We start from the raw sequence: 22,602 nt of genomic DNA, 5'->3' as shown, positions 1-22,602 counted from the left end.
GGAGGTGGCGGATGGGACGGCTGGGGGTGGCTGCAGCTCTCTCAGTGAGGCAAGCAAGGGAAAGGGGGCAGGGGAGGAGCAGGGAGAGGGGGGGGAGGGGGGAGGACGGAATTTCGCGCGTGCTCGGCTTCATCCCCCTCGGTCGCCGTCACCGCCACCGCTGGATGCTGAGGGTAGCTGGACCGCGCGCGTGAGGTGTCAGTTCTGCGCGCGATCTCCTCCCCGAAGGTGTCAACTTGCTCGCGATCTCCTCCAACGTGTTCTCCAAAAGTGATCACGCACTATCGCACGCACGCACGCACTCTCGATTCTCCCTTTTCGTCCTCTTCTCGCGCGTTCGTCCTCTCTTCTCCGCGGGTTCGACGATCTTGTGGAAACGGACCGCTCAGTGAAAAGTTTGAAGGACATTCTTTCTCCTTAGACCCGAACGGGGAGACTCGTAACTAGTTCGAGCCTGGCACGTGACATTCTTCAGTTGGTGACGACTATCATGCTGGCCGGGATCTTTGAGGACAACAATGTACGTGAAAAATCGCTCGCGGTAGAAAATTCGATCGCATGCGTGTTGCATTCTTTCTTATCAATGTGTTTGCACGGCTTTAAAAAGAGATGCGAATATCAGTGATCGTGTCTGTTAAGAAAAGAGAAGCAATATTGTCGGGATGATATTAATATCTAGAATATCGTCATTTTTTATTATTATTTTTATTGTTTTTTTTAATCGGTAAAGTCCATATTTTCCTGATATCGTACTTTTGTAAAAATAACCAATTCGGTCTTTATTCTTTCAATCTTCCATAAAGGTCGATACTGAGCGAATTGCACTTACGTTGCCAATAATTGTGGTAGCAAGTGTTATGACATATCGATATGCCTATACATTCTGTTCCGTAATTCTGATTTTCTACCGTCATTATTACATGCGTCAGCTTTATTGTCCATCTTCTTTCAATTCTACTTAATATACCATAAATGAAATTTTTCCGCGCGTTCACTATATTTCCCGCACATGTTGTACATAAAGTATTTTATTAGCTCATATATACTTTTATGTTCACCACGTGGTATTTATCCAGAGATGTTATCCTTTAACAATGTCTATTCACATTGTTTTCTTAAATAAATAAAATAATTAATAAAATAAATAAAAAGTCTCGTCAAATTATCGTGATATTTATCAAATTATTGTGATCTTTTTATTTATTGATATGTTAAGATAGCATGTATTTAAGTTATATACAATTATTCTATTAATTAAAAATTAAATTAAATAGATATTTATATCGTTATTCCATAATAATAAGTTCTAAAATTAAGAGAAAATGCACGTGAGAGAAAGAGAGAGAGAGAGAGAGAGAGAAAATTAAAGATTATTTTCTTAGTTTAGTGTTGAATCCAATTATGATAAGATATAGGCAGTCGCCCTATTATACATATATTTAACTGAAATTGTATCACATTATTCGCGTAAATACAAGGCTTTAAATAAGCGCAAATCTCTTAATAACACTCGCACACCAAGCGTCATCATATCTTCCGTGCGAGCATTCCATGTTCATAATTCTGACCCAGCGCTTTCCTTTCTCGTTATCATGCCGACTAATCAGCCGTATCTCACCGGCAAAGAGATGCGGGCTGCAGTCTGGCACTTTGAAAAAAAGCGACTGTAGACCGACTGTCGTGCTCTGATACGTGAATTAAACGCTTGCACTTTGCGCGTCGCGCATTAATAATGTCACGCGAACGAATATCGTTAGCGTATTGCCGCTCCCTGCGTAAGAGAATTATCGTAGGTAGATATGGCGAGTCGTATATCGCCGGGGCTGGTTCCTCAGGTGGCGATAATTCATCAGACTCGAGTAACTCGACCACTCTCCGCGGATGATTAATTAATGTCAGAGGCAGCGCTCCCAATTTTCTCTTCTTTCTATCAACTCTCTGCCTCGCGCGATGGTTATTCGATAATTTTTATTATTCCGTCTGGCTCTACTCACGATTTATGTCACATATATCGATCATAATTCGAATGAGAGAAAAAATAATTATCTTTAAGATTTTCACTCTTGTTGTGTAAGTCGAAAAAAGAAATTGTGTAAAAATTATTCACTTCATATAGTTTATGAATACAGAAGATTTTTATATTGATTTTTCAATTTATTACAGGCATCGCATATATATGTATTTCATATTCGGAATTGTATTTTCGGACCGCATATTCGAATTTCCGCACACCTTTACAACCGTTGCCAATGTTTTTGGCACCTTGCCGGTGATTTACCGTGAAAAGAGCGTATCTTGCGGAATCACCCTGGAGTTTACGCTCGGTGAGATCTTTGTTGGCCTTCTGCTCTTGTCCCAAATGTTTGGATAAAACATGCGGTGAAAATAGGCTCGTGCGAATCTGCACTCTGTTTGATGCGTCAAAAATTGGAGCAAATTCAATAACCCAGTTTAAATATCTCATCTGAGTCTAAGGCTTTATTTACTGGAATGACTGTTTACTCGAACAGAAGTACATTGATAGCATATGTTTGATATTACACATTATCACGATATTATAATCAAGAGAAATAGAGAGTTAGAGTAAACATTTATATTAACTCTATTATATCAATTCAAAAAGGAGTTGAATGGATATTCATATTGTTCGTGAAAATGTCCGTTGATGCATCTCGTCTTCAAGAGTTTGCCTTTTCCATTTTTAGTTCTATTTTTATACGAATAAATGTATTTTGCTTTTCAAAATAAATAGAACCAGAAATTGTATAGTGCGTATCGTTATATTACTTGAGTTTTGATAAAAGGAAAAGTTGTAATATTGCAGTAACAAAAATTTCATTTATACAATTATATTCTCATTCGTGAAGTTTAATTCATTACAATTTCATAATTCTCGGTGTGCGTATGTTAAATGGTCTCATTATTTAATGCAAGATCTTGGGCTTTTAGTTTCACGACGAATTGAAATAAAAACAAAGGTTGTAGTTTTACTAAGTGATATGGTGTAGAAACTATACGCCGCCATATTAATTTCAGTTTGCACAACGATGAACTCGAGCTAAAGTTGAAGTGAAATTGCTCCTTATTTTTCCCATTTTTTTCCTCTCGGTAAAAGCAGATCAAGTGCGCAAATAAAAGCATCATGCAAAATATCAGGTTATCGCTGCGTAGACTATTACAATCTTTTTAAAAATTTCATCATCTTTAATTTTTTTTTTTTACGAAAATATTAATTTTTTAAATTATATTGTCTTTCTTTTAAATATAAATGATTTTCTAGAATATAATGAGGAGAATTTTAATTCAATTCTCATTTAATCGTTATTCGTGCTATCTGACGATAGTGATTAGAGCTTGCAGAAATTTTTCTCGAAAATATCAAATGTTGAAAATACATGACAGTTGCGCATTTTGCACATGTCACTGAAATTCGCGTAATTCACCGAATTTTTCGCGGAACGCTTGACAGTTTCACTGTAATGTTACAATATAACGACACGCGTCGATTCCCGCTCGTAAAACCCGTAAAGTATTCTTTGTTTATCGCTGTTATCGAGATATATAGCTTTACGCAGGCGTTCCAAGTATTTTTTCATTAAACGCGAATTCGACTCGAAAAGAGACGCGCGAATGATTCGCACGAACGCGGAAATAACATTTTACGGCCCATGCGATGCGGCTTCGCGCAAGGAAATCGAATTTCGGGCGCTTGAAAGGGATTCCGTTGGTTGTTTTTAGCGGTGAAAAAATTAGAGGCAGCGATGGCGGCCGCTGCGTTAATTGCTTTAACTGCTTCAGCATTTTCCACAATTGACGGTCTCGTGATTCACGCTTATTATACTTGCTTTGCGCTTCTACACCATGCCAGAAATATCGCGGGCGTCGGCTTTTTATATCTTTTAATTCTTGTCTCAATTATTATCCGCAGGAAATTAATTAATTCGAATAAAAAATTAAAATATTGTTGTTTGCGTGAATGTAAAAGTATCGAATGAAAAGATTTAATTAATTTAGATGAATAAGAATGAAATAGAAAGCTCTTTGAAAAAATAAATTCCATTAAAAATGATGCGACGCTTTACACAGACCTTATCCAGATAAATCCTTTTCAGATCGATCGACGGAGATACGTTGCATTGAAACTTTGCGATCTTGTCTCTATTCACGACGTAGAAATCAGTTTCATTTAACACAGCGAACGTCAGAGTCTCACGGCGCTCATTTTATTCGAGAATCTTTATCGACGGATTGACCGAATTCTCCGTTTGTTGCGAAAGGGAGAAATTTCTTATGCAGCTCTTCTCCCGGGAAATGAAGATCCGAAATGACTCCGACGTATCGATTTCAATATCGAATACGCGTAAACTCATCCTCCCTCCTACCGACCATTATTCCGAGCAAACGCTCCCGTTCGCGCTGAACTACCCCCTTCGATGCGAAAGATCTTAATCAGAGATACATAAGTACGTAGCCAATATTGAACACGCTCGTTCTCCTTCCGATCTCGTTCCGATCAAATCCATAATTGCCACGAGAATCCAACAAGGGTGACAAATGAAAATCGCGAAAGATATCGAATGGAAGGATCGCGAAAAATTGATTGACCTCTCAGCATTCCACGGATGTCGGTGACTCATAAAACTTCTTACCCAGCCACTCGAAGAAAGAATTTTCTCGTGGCTCTTTTTCACTGTCCCCGTACTCTGTAAGAAGTGGCAAAACTCATTCTCTCTCTCTCTCTCTCTCTCTCTCTCTCTCTCTCTCTCTCTCTCTTTTCCGCTCGTTTCCGTTTCCCCTTGTTTCGCTAGATTCCCCATCCGTTTCCGTTGAATCTTACTACGAAAAGTTTCTACGGATCTCTCTCTCCCTCTCTCTTTCAAAAGCGACGATATGAATAATTCGAGAAATTACTCTGAAATCTAAATGCAGATCATTGAATATCGCATCATGCTTGACAAATAAAACAGATAATTAAATAAAAATAAAATAGATATTTAAACGTGTGTGTGTAATATTTTATATATTTATATAACTTAACTATTTATTTTTAGGCATATATCTGTATATATATATATATATCTATTTTGTAGTTATTCAAAAATTTTTTATTTGTATTTAAAAAAAAAATATAAATTACATATTTTTAAAGAGATAAATTAATTTTTAACGATCTGACACTTGGTACGAAGGGGTGAAATAGAAAGAGTTTGTAGGAAGCTCGAACTTTTCTCTTTAATTTGTTCTTTAAAAATACCTCATGTGCACGTAATTAACGGGCAAGTACCGAAATAATATTCACGACAGGATATCTATTAATATCTGGCGCGAGTGATCTGTCGCACAAATTGAAAGAGAAGCGCGCGCGCGCAAACGGACGATAGATTCGCCGAGAATAGACTAGACGGTGCGGATCAATGTTACATCCTCGGGATGAAACAGATAAAAGAAAAAAAGAAAGAAAGAGAGAGAGCCTTTCAAAAAGAGCATGGCTATATCAAACGAATTGTTTATTAGAATATAGGTCGTACGTGGAATTTTACGCGGGACGCGCATTTTGTTGCTTGCACGGACCGAGCCCGGGGTGAATTCCATGTGTGTATTACATAACTAGCGTGTTTGAATTGGGGGCTGTGTAAAAAGAAGAACGCGTATGTGGCGTTTTTCATACGCGCCGCGTGTAACATCGCTGCTCATGCCGGAAGTATGTCATGAAAGCGCGTTTACATCATTTCGCGACCTAATTTCCGGATTTGACAAAAAGCATTTGTATTAAGCGAACTGACAGTCTTTTTTCGACAGGCGAGGATTAGTTGGGATTAATTTCAAATCGATACTTAACAAAAATGCTCTCTTGCTCAACTGGATACTGGAGTTATAAAACATTGATAAAGAAGTTTTAATAGATAAAGCTTCAACACTCAGTGATAATATTTAGAATAAATGCCTCCATTTTTTAATTTTTATGATGCATTCTTTAATGAATTTGCGATTTAACTTTGAAAGAATTTTTTGAAAAATACTAGTGATAGCCATGTATATTTTCGTATTAAAACTCGAACTCTAAGAAATAAAATAATCTCTAATAAAATTTGAATCTTTAATTTAACTTTTGAGGCTCAATAGAATAAATCGTTAAATTTAAAATGTTGCAAAAAAGTAATTAAATCAAAATGTTGTTAATTAAAAATATAAGCTCGTCAACAAGAGTTTACAGATGAAAGAGATTTGAATGAATGTACGTAGGGAAAAATTTTAAAACATATTCAGGATGATTGATCGGTTATTATCGACATATAAACTGAAAATTAGAAGAGAAAACATATTTTTACATTCCTGCGAAATTAGTCGGCGTCAGTCGCGCAATAACGATCGTCTCTCTGCAGGGATTTATGTTTACATAACTCTGGGATTATGTATTCGCTTTACATTAATTACATACATGCTATTCCGAGGATTTAATTAGCTTTTAATTTATGTCCATTCTTGAGAAAGATAACGAAGCTCTTTTTATAGAAAATACTCCTCACATTTAACCCTTTTTTCCACCGATATTTTGCCTTCTCATTTTTCATTTCTATACAAACCTGTAATTTTGAGATTATTTAATTTTGTTTGTCTTAATCTTATGAAATTATGCTTCAAGTCAGCATCATCGAGAGAGAACGCAAATATGTCCTGCATAAAATATAAAATCTATAGCTATATAAATAGAAATAAGTCGCGAAAAAGATTTAAAAGATATAAAAATGGAAAATAATATTAAAAATAAAAGATATAAATATTCAGATATTTTTCTTAATGAATAAAAAAAATCGACTCAAAATAAACGGGATTAATTCCGGCGAAGTGCGAGCGAAGGATTGCGTAGGGTCATACGGTCAGATGTTTCAATGCGAACGTTACTAGCACCGGCACATCGGATCGATTGGTCATATACCCGACTCTATAATTCAGCACGTTTATAACGTAATCCTTTAATTCACGCCGATATAAATTAGAATAATCCCCGGGAGCTAAATCGAAGTAGATCTTTATGTCCCGGAAATTCACGGATTCATACACGATGCGCGCGAGTGCACGATAACGTTCTTTCGATGTGTGATTTATCGTTCGACGAAGGAGACGGTGATAATTCTTTAGTGCTGTGACAGCGCGATCCGTGCATACGAATTCGATGTGAACTCGTCGTGTGATAAGCTTCCGGAGATAATTCACATTCGCTTGTCATGCGCGTGGACATGCATTCGCATTTAAAATTTGTTAAAATATTATAGTAGCTTCTATCTCTTTTACCTTGTTACGTAACTATTTACGAGAAACTTAAAGCCAGAATTGCGTCAGTGCGGATTATTTAAAGCCAGCTCAGTGATACTTTGTTGGATTATATTGCTACGTATGATATTTATAACGTGCAGACAAGAGAAAAGTATCATTTTAATTAGCGTTAATTAGTATTGGGTTCCTTCTCCAATATTCTATGTTTTATCATAGAATATTTATTATTTCCCTTTCTTTCTTTTGCCTTGATATAAATTATATAGAAAAAAGAGAGAAGGATGTTATAATCTAAGGATCGCACATATAGCAATATATCTGTGTGGATCTCTGTAGAAATATGTATTAAAAATAGATCAAGAAAGAGAAATATATTTTCACTCAAGCTTCTCTTCTGGGAATCATACTCTAACAAAGTTTCTTTACTTTTGGAAAACTCCAGAGACTTAATTGTGACTTAATATCTTCCACCCGAACATCCTCATCGTTTTCGTGTATTTATTTCATCGAGTTTCGGTCATGAATAACAACGAAATTTTTTCCAAACCTATGGTTTTTTGTTTTTTTTTTAAATATATATATGTATATAGGATAAAATTAAATTTTTTTTTATTAACAACAATAAGATATATTAGAGTTACGATAGGAACAAATCAATATATATATATATATATATATATATATATATATATATATATATATAATATTAATTATTAAATTACTTTGTGATGTTACTTTAGAACTATATAATATTAGTATAATCGAAAAGTAATTTTTTTAATTATTTCCTTTACCCTTCCCATACGAGTTTGAATGAGTAACTTCTGTCGTAGAGAAATATCGCGGGGCGCGTAACATTGCGTCTCTAACTTGATTATTGATTTAAACGCGTTTTACTACCTTTATTACCCGTCTCGCGCAGTTGCTCGACGAGAAACGGTACAACCCGCGAGTGGATGCTCCTCTCGCTTCGCGTGCATAAACCGCCTTAATGCACCTGCCGTGAGAGTGCATCATCGCTCTCTGCAAATGACATCTCCGCCATTCATCGTCCCTTATCCGTGTTTTGCCCATTGTGCCGTCGCTCGCAACAAAAGCGCTTTAACGATTTAATAGAAAGGTTCCACTCCCTCCCCTCCTCTCTCTCTCTCTCTCTCTCTCTCTCTCTCTCGCGCGCGCGCGCGCGCGCGATTCTCTTCGAGCATTGACAGCTCTCCTTCCGGACTTTGGAAACTCGCTCGAGAAAGCTCTTTTCTCGCATCCTCTCCCATCTTGGTGCATCGACGAAAACGAGCCACGGGGAGCCGCGCATCGATTGCAATTACCATGCGTTAATTACAATTTTAATGACGTAATTTCCCCTCCTATTTCCTCTCGTCCTTCGCTCATTCTTTTACACCAAAAGGCATCGCGTGCATTAATTAACGCGTTACCATTTGTTGTAATATCTGGACGCGCATAGTCACTTTGAAACACGATATCTACCTTTGAAACTATATATTGCGCTCACTCGTAATTGTACCGACAATGAGCGCGCGTTCTGAAACTCGGCAATCGATTGCCGCAAACGCATTTCTACGTTACGCGTGTGTGTGTGTGTGCGTCCGTTTGTGCGAGCTTGTACGTCAGGCCGAAAATACGAGCGAATTAATCGTGAATAATAATGTATTTTTGCTGTAAACGAGTAAATTTCCCTCGCATGGCTTGTATATTGCGGAAAAATTGCGAAATACGATAATCATTTAAAAATATTAAATAATATAATAATTGCGCGAGAGTGGACGACAGGAAAGTGCAATTTCGATGAGTGTAAATTTCGATGATAGTATATTTCGTATCTAAAGTATCGAGAATTTTGAGCTCGACAACTGTTGTAGGATAACGTTTACTGACTTTGATCACGAAGGTGATTGCGAATATTTTCCATGAAGCTATAGGAAGCTGGCTTGAAATACAGACGAGGAATCTCATGAATATAAAACGGGAGCGATTCGAAAGTACAATGCCATCATCAGGTAGCTATGTAAACGTGATAATTGCACTCTTATAGATATATCGTTAAGACGGAATTATTCTTATGAATCTTTCTATAATTACAATGGGAAAAATAGACCTGATTAAGAACGTCGATTGTTGTTCGTATATCATACTTCAATAGTAAAAAAAAAAAATGTATAATTATTAAGAGAGAGAATTATATTTTTTTCAAAATTTAGAATTAAAAAAAATAATAATAATTCGAGATTAATTGCAATCAATAACAAAGAATTAAAAGATGGAAAAATTTCTATTCCAGTTTCCGTGAAAATAAACTCAATATTCATCGTCTATGAATATGATTCCTTCAAAAAGCATTTGACTTCTTTTATATTATAATTTATTATGAATTCGTGCCTTTTATTATCATCGAACATCAATAGATATTGCGAGACAAAGATCTTATCTCAGTGCCTTTTTATTTCGGTGTCGAAACTTTTCAATCTCGTAATTAATCTCACGTTAAAACTCGAAACTCGCAAATTCCTCTTCGACTTTCATTGCCACGTGTCGATTATCGAACTTACTACTCCCCTGCCAGGCCATTTTGCCACTGTATTCAATGCGAGCGGCATTCGAGGTGGGTTAAAAGTAACCCCGGCATCCATCTCGCGTACATAAACCGCCTTAATGCACCCTCGGTAGCAGGCCATTACACCACGCATCCCTGCAGCCTCTCTTCTCCCCCGCTCCGGTCGCATACTACTCGCGCATGTTACACGCATATTAAGATACACGCACATATCCCCACGCTGCACTTCGTACACATGCACGCGACAGCCGCCCGCCACCCCTTCCTACTCTCCACGCATATTTACGTCATATCGACCAGGTGGTAGTAGGTAAAATTTACTCTACCACGGCCGATACATTATTTCCACGAGCATTAACGCGCCAACATTATTGCACTCTCTCCATCCTCTTCTCCCTGCTTTACAGTCCTTCCATTTCATGAGCTATCGCGCGATTTTCTCTGACAATGGGTCATCATGTTTTCGTATTTCGTATGCAATGAGCGAAAAAAAAAGAATTTGCGACGCTTCGAAAATTTGAATCACTTCGACTTGATCTGCTATAATTCAGACGTTTTTAATCGTACGAAGAATAGGAAAGTAAATTTGCGATTATATTGCGTAATGAAAAATATTACAAAAATATGATAAAAATATAAAATATATATTTCTTTTTATTACGAACAAAATATATATTTCAACCGTTTTATTTTTAGCCGTATTTCTGTCCAAATTATCCCTTTTTAATTTCCAATATGCGTATATATTTTCTTTTGCAATTTGCATGTTGCAGAAAAAAAAGAATTATTAAAACATGTCAAGATTTTTAATTTATTAATTCGAGCCGAAAAACTCTAACAAGTTTCTCTAACGATTCGCGCTCTTATCATTATAAATAGTTATTCGCCTCTGCTATTCGATAATATTCGTTCGACAGGCAAGTTCCGATACCGGGAACGCAGTCTTCCGTTGTCAGAGACGGTGGAATGAATTTTTCGTTCTGCGATGTTGATGGCCATGGAGCATACGTCGATACCTTTTATTGGCGTCTGCTTTTCGTGTCGTCACTCACTCATATTTTTGCCGCGCGATGTATGTTCTCTTCTGTTCTCGTCTCGTCTCTCTTTTTCTCGGAAAATTCAACACCGGAATCATTTTAACTTCGAATAACGCTTACGAGAAGATATTGTGAGCTGAGACAATATTTATTGATTAAAAATATATACAAAAAAAAAAAACATGATACAATCGAAATTAACAGAATTTTAATTGAACGTTACATTCTGTCAAATGTATAAGTCAATATCGTTCAAATTTTTTATATTTCTTAGACATCACGCAATTTATAAGAATTAATATTCTTTTTAAATTAATAAAAATTATTAATACTAAAAAAAGAAATTAATAAGAAATATTTTGATAAATTTGGATTTGATTTAAAAAAACGTGATTTTAATTTGTAGCTTTTTGAAAAATATATACCCTTGCCTTTAATAAATAAAAATTATTATCAAAGTTTTTCATGATTTTTTTAATATCTCTGACATAATGTAATGTGAGAACTCTAAGAATGCCTCGAGATCCTCTCGAGGACTTTGAAACGGCCCCGGACATAACCGGCATTCTTGAATAAGCCGAGCGGTCTATTCTCATGTATATATTCACCCGCATGTTCTGCATTGCGCACTTACAGACATCGAATAGTCGCGAACAGTTTCGAAACTTTACTCTCGCGCGTCTCGTGAGACTCGAAACAGAGACAGAGAGATCGAAAGTTATAAATAATTCCGAAAACTATGACTGTACCGGACTTTTCTACTCGATACGAGGCACAAAAAGGTGCAGTCGCAATGTATTTCGTTTACGTAATTTGAATACAGAGAGGCCTTGGAAATACAAGATTGCTATTGCGAGCGGAGAGACATCAGTATGCGATTTCTTATCGGAAAAGGCTTGCAAATAACGAAGCAGACGACATCTGTCGCTTGTAATGAAAGAGAGAAATTTCTTTTGTAAAATTTAAACTTGAATATTATATATCACATGCCATGTATGTAATTGTAATTTTATAAATATTGTTAAAATAATGTTAACATTTTAAATTAAAAATTGAATCTCTCAACGAGCAGTTCTTTTACGAGAAACTTTACATGCTCAGCTGCAAACTTCGTAGCGAAATATCTAGCAAGTCTGGGAGAAAAGTATCTTATCTTTCTATCCGCTCCATCTTTTATGTGTACGGTTATGTCGAAGATATCAGCATACTGTGCCACATGCAAGTTCCTCCGACTTTTGCAGTTCTCTCGCGTGCGATGGTCCTTCTCTTGGATATTAATAAAAAAAAAATTCTGATAAAGACGAAAAGCAATTTACGAGTACAACGAGATTTTGTATTTCTTTTTCTTCTTTTTTTTTTTTATCTTTACTTTCTTGAGTGGAGTCGATAAAAGCAAGAACTCCCGATGGAGTGGCCGAAACGCAATTTTTGCAGAACTTTGGTCCTTTCCGCGCAAAACTTTCAACCGATACTTTTTCAAATCGATTGAATTACAAGGGGGAGAGGGGGGGGGGAAGTGTACGTTCGATCCCAAACTATTTCAATACGACCTTTAAAAAGCGCATTAAGGGATTGCGAAAGTCTGGCACTTCCCCGTTTAGTCTCCATAAGACTCAATAAGAATCGCAAATTCTCTCGCTAATGCTGTATCAAATGGCTATATACGAATAGTAACAATATTAATTATTTATAAAGAAAACGGCATGCTTTAGGAGAGAGAGAGAGTAATTAATTTACGCTTAATATTATTTCCAGATTTTTATTTTTATTATGTCAAACTAATCCGGGGCTCAAAATCTGCGAGACATTTTCGTGTCTGATTGACATACGGGAATATCTATACAGGATGTTGGACGCGTTGGACGGACGTATAACTTCTCGACAATACGCTTAAAACGTGATTCGCGAGGTAAATTTTTGCCAGGCACAATGGTCCCGCATGCCCTTTCTATGATCGACTACGAAAGCGGCTGCGAGACTGCGATTCCCCGGGGATCCACGGCAACGTTTCCGTATTTTCAGGACGGTCCGACGACGAAGGCGATAAAGTGAAACGGTGCGGATTTCTCGCGAATGGCCGCGGGGGGCCCGGTCGCTTTTACTATTGCCGGTAATCTCAATTTCTCCTTTTCTTTTTCCGTCTTTATCTTTCTTTCTTTTTTTTTTCTCTCTCTACCTATTGCAAAAATATATTTTCTTCCGCCGCAAAGACGCAAGCGAGTCTTCCCTCACCTTCTTGGATGCGAGCACGTATACAGGCTGATCTATTTAGGGCGTGAAACACGATTACAGCGAAAATTAGGGAGAAAGAGCTCGTAAATAATAGAAGCTATCTGGAATAAATTGAACAAATTAGGGAGGATATAGAAGCTCTTTTGTCATGTTTTTTTCTCGACTAATAAAGTTAATTTATCTCTTTTTTATTTATTCATTTATATCTTTGTTTGAATAAAAGCGAATCATTTGTATATAACTAATATAATTAATTTATCTGCTTTTCGAGCAGCCTTCTCTGTTGCAGAATTAACGAAATTTCTCTTTGATACGAAATATGAGTCAATAAATTTACGTAAGCTAATTATAAAATCTGTATTACATATGTTATATCTATATTATAGAGAAAAGCATCTTTAATGTTCGATAGAGAGAGGATATCTTCTTCTAATATCTATGAATTAATTAATGTATACAGGCCGAAAATAATTATTTACATTTAAATTAAAATTATACATTATCTTTCTTTTGTAATAGCGAGTTAAAAAAATTGTCATTAACGTAATAATTAAATTACGTCCATTAAAAATTTGGAAGGATTGTTGTATCGGAGCATGAATTTCTCATTTGTCACGCGCAATATTGAGCGAAACATTGAAGGCCCGTTTCGAGGAGGAGCACTCGATCACGAGCGACATATAACGCGTTGCTAAGTTTCTCCTCCGTATTTTAAATTTGCGCGTTGTCGCTCGATCGCTCCGGGCGATCCATCATCTTCTTGTCGGCGAAAACTCGAGCTCGCGACTAATACGAAGCAACCATCATTCCCCCTTTTCGCTACCTCATTTCGCGCCAAGAGTAATGCACATATCCGATGAAACTAACAGTGGCCGCAAACTTTGCTGCCACGAGACTGACTGTGGCCAAATAAATGGCTAAATATTGCACGTAGCCTGGAGGAGCACGCGCTCGTCGGTCAAAATCAGGTGTATGTAAATGTGATATGAATCAAGATATGAACGTAATGCGATATGCGGAATATAAACATGACGTTAGTATGATTATTATCGCAAATCTGCAAGCCTGATGTAAGGGAAGATTAACTAAGGGAAATATTTTTCAACGGATCGCTATGTTAACTATATGTAATATTACCTCCCTTGCGCTCGGAAATTGAGAGATCGAGATAATTTCATCAACTTTTTTAAATAGACTTTTTACATAGTCCAAAAAAAAATAAACAAGATTAGATATTTCCTGTAGGTCTTTTTTTGCGCTAAATAGGATTTCTATTTGCTCCATCGGATTTCTACTCGTTCCATCGCGTCATTATTTCGAGAAATTTGCAGTTGCAAATTCCCAATACGGGAAGTACAATAATAGATAGTGTTTTGTCAGGTCATATTTTTAAGCTGCATTCTGTATATTCACAAGGGACATATGCACGGTAGTCATTTCGCGTTTCATAAACGATCCTTCACGCGCGAACGCTGCCGGTTTGCGCGTTCCAATATCTAAGCTATAATTTTAATGAAATTCCTGGGAGCACGTCGCGGTCTGCGAATTTCAATTCTCTATAAATAACGGGTCAGTTCTCGACGCTTGCGGTTGCGGGAGAATAGCCGCGTCGTCGCCGATATTTTATTTTTCCTCGGTCTAGGAACGCGGTCAAAGCGGCTCTCGGCTGGGGGGGAAAAAAAAAGGGAGTATCACGAAACAGAAAATAGCTCGCGCGGAGAAGTGCACGCCGTCGGATAAAAATTCCCGGAGGATAATAGAAATTTTTCGTCGAGAGACGAGCGTGTCTAGCATGCACGCGTGTAAACGCGCGAGAAAATTCGAATTGGGGCTTGTGATCGAAATTGACATTCGCGTACGCGATATGTTCCTACGAAAAATTCAAAAACAAAATCGCGACTGAACCGTAAATTTTTTATGGAACAGATAATCTTATAATTCTCCATATATTGCGTATAAAACTCTGAAAAATTAATATTTTTCCATTGATATATGTACGAAAAATTTCAAACACATTTTTTTTCATATTCTTGCCAAGTGGAGGGAAAATTTAAATAATACATAATATTTTCTTTTGATAATTAAAATATTTTGATAATTGATTGAATTATATCTTATATTCATAATTGATCTTTCTATCGGACTATTCTTCTTGTAAGACCGGAAACGATTGGAAAATCCATCGTACGTCATCATCGCACGTATCGATTAGCTCCATAGACTTGATCGAGAGAGAGAGAATTACGTATTGATAATTTACCGTTATGCAGATAACAACAACAACAATAAATAACAAATATTTAGTCGGTTGTTTGTTACCGCACACGTTTAATCGCAATTTTATAGCGGCCATTCGTTTAATTCACGCATTTACGATTAATTCCGTACGGAATAACAATTCTCGCATTTCTCTCTCACTCTTTCCCTTCCAACAAGATAATTACTTTAGTACATCTACCGCGCCCCGGTGTATATGGGAATATTTAATAACGTGTTCTCACGCATATATGATTCGCGCGTTAATTAATATCCCTTCGCGGACCGCGAACGTTGCAAGATTTATAGCTCGCGAGATATAGCAGAAATTTTCCTGACACGCGGAATGAAATGTGAAATTACTATATACCGGAGGTCTTAGTGCACACCGTTTACGTATACGAGCGGCGAGAATATGAGAGAAGCGGGACAACAGAATTCTCGCGCAGCAGCAGCAGCTGGTGCCCCGAGAAAGTTACACACATTTTGCTGACGTCATGGGATTTTTGTTTATATCCCCGCCTGATGAATTAAGATCCCGTCAACAATAATTTCTCAAAATGTTCTTTCCGCCCTTTGCATGCACCGTTGCCGACGAAATTAATGAAGAAAGTCATATTATGCCGCGAATAATAATTATGGTCTGCAATTTCTTGCGTTTATGTATCTTGTCTGTTTATGTGTGTAGTCTTGAATATTAGACTACATTGACATCATACTGTAGATTTATATACATATATTATGTTACAGATATGAAAAAGGGTAAGAAAATTATTTCTCATAAACGAGACTGCCCGAGTATATGTTTGAGGTGTATTAACATCTTATTTGAAAGTCAAATATTGTTCTCCTGTCTGCTAAAGTATTCCATGTGAATGAAAAATTTGAATAACTCATTTCAATTATATTGATTTCTCTTGAGTCTCTTGATTAAAGATAAAGTAATTTTAAACGTTTACGTTATATCCAAATAATTATTTATTACATCTCTTGAAAATTGGTTTATTAATATCAAACCTGTATTATTGATTTATCCAACTCGACAATAAAGTTCCTCATAATTTATCTTCGAATCATCTGTCGTGTTCTCGAAAACGAATAATGTAGCGACTATTATAATCTTTGCAATTTTGCGATACGCGTCATAAAAAATCTAAGAACATCCGGGAGATAAAGAAAAATCGTCGGCGCAAAGACAGATCGTGGATGAATGAATAAACGCGATGGGACGAGGAAGAAGCAAGGATGAGGAGTGCGAGAGCAGCCGGGAATAAGAATAGCAGTTCGCATTCGAACAGAAGAACGTATTGTTGATGTCGGCGATGGTGACGTCATGATGATGGGGTGAAATCCATCGCTATGGTTGCCATCGCCGTCGCCGGCTTTTTTCGTTGTCGTCGTTGACGCGTGTTCTCTATTGTTTTCTCCCTTCCATTAAGCCGGCCGGCATTAATTCCGTAGCGGCGGCAGCGAATGAATACACGCTCTCGCGCGATGTGTTGAGACCTTTGAACGCGGTTTAAAACGCGGCCAGCCTGTAAAAAAATCTCTGCTAATAACGCGCGCTAACGATCCGTATCCGTGGCACGGAGGTGCGAAAATAATTAGACTGAAATTGAGAACTGTATGATATTTTATTTGTGTATTTTTTCCTTTTATTTCAACTACTATATTGATTCCTATTTCGAGATTGTAATTCTATTTTATGCTATTTTATATTTATATAAAATTTTAAATATTTATATTAAATTTATATTAAAGTTTATTACACTGTTACATTTATAATATTAACTATAAAAAATTTAATTCTGAACAAAAAGTTTCCTATAAACATGAGTGGAAAAATAAAGAAGGAAATCTGCATCTTTGTCTCTTGTGTACGACTCGTCGTATCGCTCGAAAACACTGTATTATTCACGCGAATAATGTTGCGAAGGAGATACGTGAGGTCGGAGGCGATTCGAAACACACCAAGCAGTCGATACTTTCGCGATTATTCGTTCGACGTGCTCGTCACCACAAGATTTGATTCATCGTACAGAAAGCACACCTAAGGTTAATCCTTATGAAATATTCTCCCCGGACAAGTGATTTAGGAAAGTGAGTTTACGCGATGCCGTTTTATTCCTTACGCTTTGCGCCACTGCTGTGTGAATTATGCACGACCTCTCTCGCATTTGAGCACGTGCATCTAATTTCCCCTCTATCCACGTTATCATATCTTCAAACATAAGCGTTGCCACAACGTTACGTTTAATATCATATTACGCGAAACCGTAATGTGTTAATTAGTTTTGTGTCTTGCGGTTATTTTACAAAAGGTGTGGAATGCTACGACACTTTCTCTGGCAATGTACATATCTCGAGTTTTGGAATCTTTAAAAGATAATTTAGCATGTTGAGGAAAAATGCATCGGATTTTCAGTTCAATTTTCGATTCGAAGAAATTGTAAAATGGAAAATTTCATAAGAATTTTGTAAAAACTATTGAAACGATGAGCTAAAAGTTAAAGTGACAAATTTCTAATTTCGTGGATATTATAATTTTGATAAATTATATATTACTTTTCTTTCTCTCGAGGTAAAAAATTCATATTTCTTTTCAATATACAAATTATCTTGTCTCTCTTTGTAAAAGCGATATGAGAATAATAGCCCTCGAAAATAGATTTGTCAAAATGATGGATGGTTAACAACTCAATAAACGCTGACATAAATCAAACTAATCTAATACTCGCACAGTAGAATGCTTTACAAGATTAAAGTAATTTTTTCATAAATGGTATAATTGATCTGCAGATATTAATTGCGAAAATTGATGTGGTTGCAGTGTTGATTGCAATGGAAAAATAAAAGACAGACTTTTTCTTAAAGTAGATCAAAATATTAATAAAGGAACGTAAAAAATATTTTGTTGACACTAATTTTTTTAAAACTGCTCTCCGCTTCAGCTTTGTCATATAACTATAATTACAAATTATAATTATATTAATTTATTGAGCAATTTTTACACAGATAGATTTTTTTTTTTAGTACTTTGACATATCTCGTTTTAAAAGCGTTCCAGTTTGAATATCTTTGACAGCTGCAACATTTTTCTTGGAAATCAGGTTACCAATCATTGCGTATTATTAAGTCCAATTCGGTCGATCGATTTTCCATGCCTGTTTCTTTGTTCGCTTTTTCTACTTAATTTGCGCATCTTATCGCTATGGTATGATATTCGATCTTATCTATAAACTTAACTGTAAAAACGGAAGAATTGTTTTGTCTGAAACATTTTTTTTTCAAGTACAATATAATCTCAAAATTTTTAAAATAGAAGAGTTTGTTCCAATTAAAATAGGACGCTTTATATGTGTGTATGTAACACATACATAAAACATTACTTTGTAATTACTTGTAAGTTTTTCCCTTTTACTCTCAGTGATATGCAAGTGTATTTCTTTACATCCTCTTTACGAGCAGAAGCTCAAAAAATATTCAACGACGAGCGAGTGTAGCGAGTGATGAACGCAAGTAGAAGCAGCACACTATTGCAGATTACTTATGTATGTATATACGCGAAGTGCATAAGAGTTGTGTGGGTCATCCTTTCGCTATACCACGATGTAACTGCACCGTGAAGCGAATCGAATGCTCCAGATTTGGCCTCTTTGAACAAAATTTCTAAGAACGTGAGAAAAAAAAATACGTGGACATTTTATCTCTGCGAAAAAAGATGTTACCGAGTTACAATGATCGATAATTTAACATTCGAACAACTCACACTTTTGCGACCACAGATTGACATTTTCTTTTCGACGATATCAATATCGTATATCGAGTCCTTTTTACGCTGGCACTTATAATACATATAAAATCTATTTTTTTTTTCTTTTATCAGACTGATAAAATATATACATGTATATAGAGTTGGCCCAAATGTTCAGGCCACCCCCTTTGAGATTTTATAGGAAATTTGATTCTGAATAAAAAGTTTCTTATAAACAGGTTGAAAAATGTTTTCTTAAAAAGTTAGCGCCCAAAAAAACTCTGAAATAATAATTATTTTATACATTTTTAAAAATATTAGGGAAAGTATGGGTTTTTTTTAAGAAAAATAAAATAACCGTGATTTCGAAGAGAGATTTTTGCGCGCTAACTTTTTAAGGGAGCATTTTTTGACTCGTGTAATAAAAATGTTTATAGAAAAACTTTTTATTAAAAATTAAATTTTCTATAAAATTTTAAAGTCCGACCTAAACGTTTGGGTCTACCCCGTATATTTAAGATTATTCTTGAATAATTATTAGCGCTTCTGAGGAATCTTGGAATCAGCTTCGAGATTCACACTTTTTTATTTTACCCGCTTGCTTATATTAAACCAATCATCTTTAATATCTCAAATATGCCAAATATCCTCTAGAATTATCCAGCGAGGGCTGTTCAAGGATCTCGATGAGGTCGAGGACTTCCGCGGCTCGCGTCGAACGGCAAAAAAAACACACAAATAAATGCAAGAGGGTGGCATTTCCGATACCCAAGCCAGTGGCACGCATCGCATGTTTCACGATTATGTACGTCGCTCGACGCGCACCGTCTGGGAGGGAGCTTTCATTGAACGGACAAGCCTCCCTCCAGGCATAAATTCGAGAGAGAGAGAAAAAAAAATGTCGATACGGGGCGTAGGGGATTGGCGTGTAAGCGGAACGGGGTTGAACGGTGAAGAGGAAAGGGGATCGGCAAGGTTGGACGTGGAACGGGCAGTCTGCCAGGAAAGGGGTAGAAGGGTTGGGGGGGGGGAAATCGAAAGGTGGGACGAGACCCGAACGATGAGGACGCGGGACAGACAACGGGTTTGCGCTGAGAGATGAAGGGTGAGAGAGAGAGAGAGAGAGAGGGAGGAGAGGAGGAGGAGGAAGGGAGAGAAGGCAGGGATCGGAGTTGGCTCTGGTATAGCGGAATAGGTTGATTGATTGGGCACGCTTGTATTGTTTCAGGAGGAAGCTGAATCGACGTAACGCTCCACGCCAGGATGGCCGGTTGGCCGTTCAGCACCGCGCTGCTGTTCAGCATCCTCATCCTTGTTCGCGGTAAGTAAGAACACGAGGGAGGCTACGCCGTCAATATAGATAGCCCTTAGATTCAGGACGAATCCAACGAACGGTGGGCTGTGCCCATGCAAATGGTCCCATCTCGCGCCCGCGTTCTCGTTACGATGCTAATTCGGCCGTGCTCTTTAAAAATCAATTTCATCGGCTTTAAATCGCTCGAGTTTCGGGGCTCGATGTCTGGATTTAATGAATCCTCGAAATGAGAGTAACGGAAAGTAATAATTCTCTCGATGATAATTAATATGAAATCTATTGCGTTACGTGAGCTAGACATGACGTTACAGATAGTACAACTTACGATAACACATGTTATCAATCGACGAAAGAAGTTGGAATAAAATTACTGTGTACTTGAATTATACTGTTATCACTTCTACGAGAAGCGCTTATCTTATAAAATAAAAGGAAAAGGAAAATAATGCAATTCCACATGATCCCATGATACGGGCCTCGGCATCGGGGATTACGACTCTCTTATACGATAGACTCTTGTACGTGACGCAACTATTTCAGGTACACACGTAGAATTTAACAATGTTACGTAACAGCGTATCGCTTACCGCGCGTGTTAGATGTAATCCGCACATACTGCTGCTTTCGCAGGGAAAATTCGCCGATCTATTACAAGCGAGCTCCTGTTCTACAATTCAGATGCATTCGCGATGCGCTTTTTACATTCCGTAACGAGATTCGACTAATTTATAATTGCATTCACAAAAGCTTCTTCTTCTCTCACCAGAGAGAAAGAGAGAGAAAGAAAAAAAGAAGGAGGGAGATAACGAGATAAATGCGAAGCATTATGCGAAATATTAGACGAATAGTGCGAGAGAGAATTTCCAAATGCATTAATTTATGAAATATTATTATCACATCCCCGCTTATTAAGCGCAATTGTAAACGATACGAATTAGAAATTATTACGGAGGGAGAGGAGGTGCGATTTGCGATAGAATAAGAGTTCCCAAAATCTTTTATTGTTCTTCTAAAGAAAAACGAAGGGAAATTTGATAATCTATAAGTTTACTTACATTATTATATAGTTTGTGTATTTATACATATACAATTTTTTACACAAGTTTTATAATATTCTGTTAGATAATATCAATTTGAAATGAAAATTCCATAAAAATCCATAAATACGCGTAATATTAATATTAATTAAATATTCCACATGTTTCATATATTCCTGGGACGCGAAGATTATCTGGCGTTGCGAGTCGCCACAGTTTCGCGAAAATCTTGGTTTATATAGTTCGTATTTTTTATTCGATTTTTGCAGCTGTCCACGAAACAAGGTTTTGTTTTACAGATGCTACAGACGTATTCGTTACTTTCCAAATACACAATCCCCCTGTCTCTCTGTCTCTCTTTCTCTCTCTCTCTCTCTCTCTCTCTCTCTCTCTCTCTCTCTCTCTCTCTCTCTCTCTCAATACGAGAATGAATACGTATTCTCTCGTTTTTCGGAGCCTCGAAGTGTCCCGGGGTGTCCGATTGATTTCCTGCCACTTCGCAGCCTCGCTCGCTCGACTCGACATCGAGCTCGGCTCGAAACCGTGTGACGAAACCGTGAGCCACCGAGTGGCATGGAATCCGCTTAAATTATTGCCCCTGCTTGGCAGTTTCGTTTATTTCGGGATCCGTTATCCCGCTATAGAGCAGCGGGGCAACTTTCGGGCGCAATTTGTAACCCCCTACTCTCGCCCCCGCGGAGCTTTGTAATCGGGCGAATTCCACCCCGTCGCAGCTTTGTAATCGGGCGAATTCCACCCCGTCGCGCGCGCGCGCCCGCCCGCCATTCCCGACGTTCGTCCAACTTTGGTCATTAATAACTTTCCTTTTCGTCGAATTTCCCGATCGTTAAACCGGGACATCCGTACGATCGCTTCGTCGATCATCGTGACGGCGTACCGTTTTCGAGAAGTTACGCGTCCTCGGGATCGATGACGACGAGGCGTCAACGTGCTTTCTGGGATGTTACTCGCTCGTACTTTCTAAATCGAGACATAAAATTGAGAACTCTTTCCAAAGTTTCTTGTAATTTTGCCAAGATAAGTTAATAGTTGTTAAAGTTATGTCATATCTTTTTATATTATGTAATTTGGTAATAGTTACTTGTTTCAGATTTCAAATATTTGAC

General features: G+C 37.2%; 1 protein-coding gene across 5 annotated transcripts in view; it reads left to right on the top strand.

The window, feature by feature from the left end:
- The first annotated feature begins 222 nt into the window (after positions 1–222).
- Positions 223–22,602, top strand: part of LOC126851196 (cell adhesion molecule Dscam2-like) — a 137,884-nt gene continuing 115,504 nt past the window's right edge. For all 5 annotated transcript variants that reach the window (XM_050594890.1, XM_050594891.1, XM_050594893.1 and 2 more), the window contains exons 1-2: positions 223–520; positions 20,352–20,444. In XM_050594890.1, the coding sequence (XP_050450847.1) occupies positions 20,387–20,444 (58 nt within the window). In that variant the 5' untranslated portion in view covers positions 223–520; positions 20,352–20,386. The remainder of the gene's footprint in view (positions 521–20,351; positions 20,445–22,602) is intronic.

Source organism: Cataglyphis hispanica, chromosome 7 (genome assembly GCF_021464435.1).
Source record: "Cataglyphis hispanica isolate Lineage 1 chromosome 7, ULB_Chis1_1.0, whole genome shotgun sequence".
Classification (NCBI taxonomy): Eukaryota; Metazoa; Arthropoda; class Insecta; order Hymenoptera; family Formicidae; genus Cataglyphis; species Cataglyphis hispanica.
The sequence above is the reverse complement of the archived record's forward strand: the minus strand, read 5'-3'. Positions and strand labels throughout refer to the sequence as shown.